This window comes from Aplysia californica, unplaced genomic scaffold (genome assembly GCF_000002075.1).
Source record: "Aplysia californica isolate F4 #8 unplaced genomic scaffold, AplCal3.0 scaffold01095, whole genome shotgun sequence".
Lineage (NCBI taxonomy): Eukaryota > Metazoa > Mollusca > Gastropoda > Aplysiida > Aplysiidae > Aplysia > Aplysia californica.
This window is the reverse complement of record NW_004798365.1, coordinates 179,005-181,315: the sequence shown is the minus strand read 5'-3', so window position 1 is coordinate 181,315 and position 2,311 is coordinate 179,005. Positions and strand designations below refer to the sequence as shown.

Here is a 2,311-nt window from a genome sequence, read left to right as displayed (position 1 = left end):
ATATACATATATATATTATGTGTCTTATGAGGTAGTAATGCTGCTTGTAAAGGCAATGTGAGTCACGAGTGACAGTGATGCCACGTATGTAAACTCGCCTAAAAAAGTCAAGGAACAACTTGTGTTTTTACCTGTCAAGTTTAAACTTCAATATCTCACAAACCCGTTGAGATCAGTCAACCAAACTTGGCACTCGCACAGACGACTAGATACACTTTGCCTGTACAGCAAATTTTCCCGCCCCTCCTTCACAGTGACGGCACAGGGCATTCTGAAACACAGCCGAAAAGCATGAAAAATGGGCTAAATTTCTCTACTTCAGCATCATTGGCATAGGGACTGTTGGCTAAAACTAACCTTGGTTCGTGCTAAACAGCATAGCTCTGAATATTGCTGACTTACAACCCTTTATAAGCCAGCGTTTTTCAGCCATGATTCATTACAACATGATGGTCCAACGACGCTCGCTGCCTGACGTCGACAGAGGACGAGCTCCTACCTGGCTCCGAGATGACTTCACGTTCCCAGTTGTTGCACATCTGTCATATATAGGCAGCAAGAACGATAGCAAGCGGCCGGAAGGGTCCAGGACAGGCCTCGACCAGGGCCGCCCCGTTGACTTACGACAGCATCGACCCGTTCATCGTCAGACAGGCCGTGACGTCACAAACCACCACTGCAAACGGCATCAGGGACCAACTTCGGGTGACAGCCAATGTCAATTAGAGGGAGGAGACGGTGAGGAACCGTATCGTTAGAGCCAGGTTCGCTTCTCGTGTCCTTGCCAGGCGCCCAAGGCACACGCCGCCCCACAAAGCAGCTGGCCGGGCGTGGTCTGCTCGCCATTAACAGTGGAGACATTGTCAATGGGACCAGGTAGTCTTCTTGGACGAACACAGTCACTCACTCACTCACTCAATACGCACATCTGCTCGCCATTAACAGTGGAGACATTGTCAATGGGACCAGGTAGTCTTCTTGGACGAACACAGATTCAACCTGCTACATCCAGACAGGCCATCCCACGTCTGGAGGCGCCGAAGAGCGCTGTTCCCCCCTGAGTGCATCCAGCAGGTGGCGCCCTACGGTCGAGGATCCGTTCTGGTGTGGGGAGGCTCCTCAGCTCACCACAAGACCCCCTGTACCATACACAATGTAATTTGACCGCCGCAAGGTACAGGGAGGAAATCCTGCGTCCCCTTGATGTTCCTCTCCAGCGGCAGATTGGACCCCAGGCTGTACTGCAGGACGACAACGCCTCGCCACATCGCGCACGCATCATGGGAGACTTCCTGCAGCAGCGAGGACTGACCAGTCTGTAGCCCGGATTAGAACCCAATAGAGAACATTTGGGATTCCATTGACCGGTGGATAAGGTACAACCACCTTCATGCACAAAACCTTCAACAACTCTAGGGTTGCCTAGTCCAGGAGTGGCAGAACCTACCACAACAAGGTCTCCTTGGGCATGTCCTGCCCATGCATCAACGCTGTACCGAGTGTTTGGTCAAACGGAGGGGCTACACCCACTATTGATAATGTTCATGAAGAACTATGGCAGTTCAGACTTTTGAAATCCTACCAGAGTGACTTAAATTAATTTTACATGAACTTCTCGTTGTTGCTGAAATCTGATATTGTGCAGACTTAATCTAGACAGTCGAAAGCATTTTTTTTTGTTGAAAAAATGAATAAATTTGGTTAAATTGTTTTTCAGTTATCCTTCTTTGAATTTTTTTTCCATAACTTTTTTTTGTGCGAGTTTAGTTGAGAGGTGTCATTTAAGTGACAGTAATGTCACGTGTGTATTTGAGATGTCTCACTTGTGACAGTAATTTCCCCTGTGTGGTTGAGATGTCTCACTTGTGACAGTAATTTCCCCTGTGTGGTTGAGATGTCTCACTTGTGACAGTAATTTCCCCTGTGTGGTTGAGACGTGACTCGTGTAAGTGACAGTAATGCTTCCGATGTATTTGAACTGTTTTACATGTGAAAATTATGTCACGTACGTGTGCATATTAGATGTGTCAGATGTGACAGTGATGTTACGTATGCCGTTGAGATGTGTCATATGTGATGTGACAGCAATGACATGTGTGTAGTAATTGAGATGTTTCATGTTGCATGAGTACGAGCAACGTGCCTCGGGCACTAGTAATGTACAACTTATGTAACATGTGTGCCTCTTGAGATGATAATGAGACGATAGTGTATGCCAGATCCTTCTTTCCTATCAAACATCTATCGTCTTTATCTTCCCTTCTTCTTTTTTTATGTTTGTTACTCTCTTGTAACACCTCTAATCTTCTGG

The 2,311-nt window shown here is 46.9% G+C and overlaps 1 protein-coding gene across 1 annotated transcript in view; it reads left to right on the top strand.

The window, feature by feature from the left end:
* Positions 1 to 2,311, top strand: part of LOC106013660 (CUB and sushi domain-containing protein 3) — a 14,256-nt gene that overhangs the window by 3,321 nt on the left and 8,624 nt on the right. Inside the window, exon 2 of the mRNA XM_035973276.1 lies at positions 1,218 to 1,314. Within this exon, the coding sequence (XP_035829169.1) occupies positions 1,218 to 1,314 (97 nt within the window). The remainder of the gene's footprint in view (positions 1 to 1,217; positions 1,315 to 2,311) is intronic.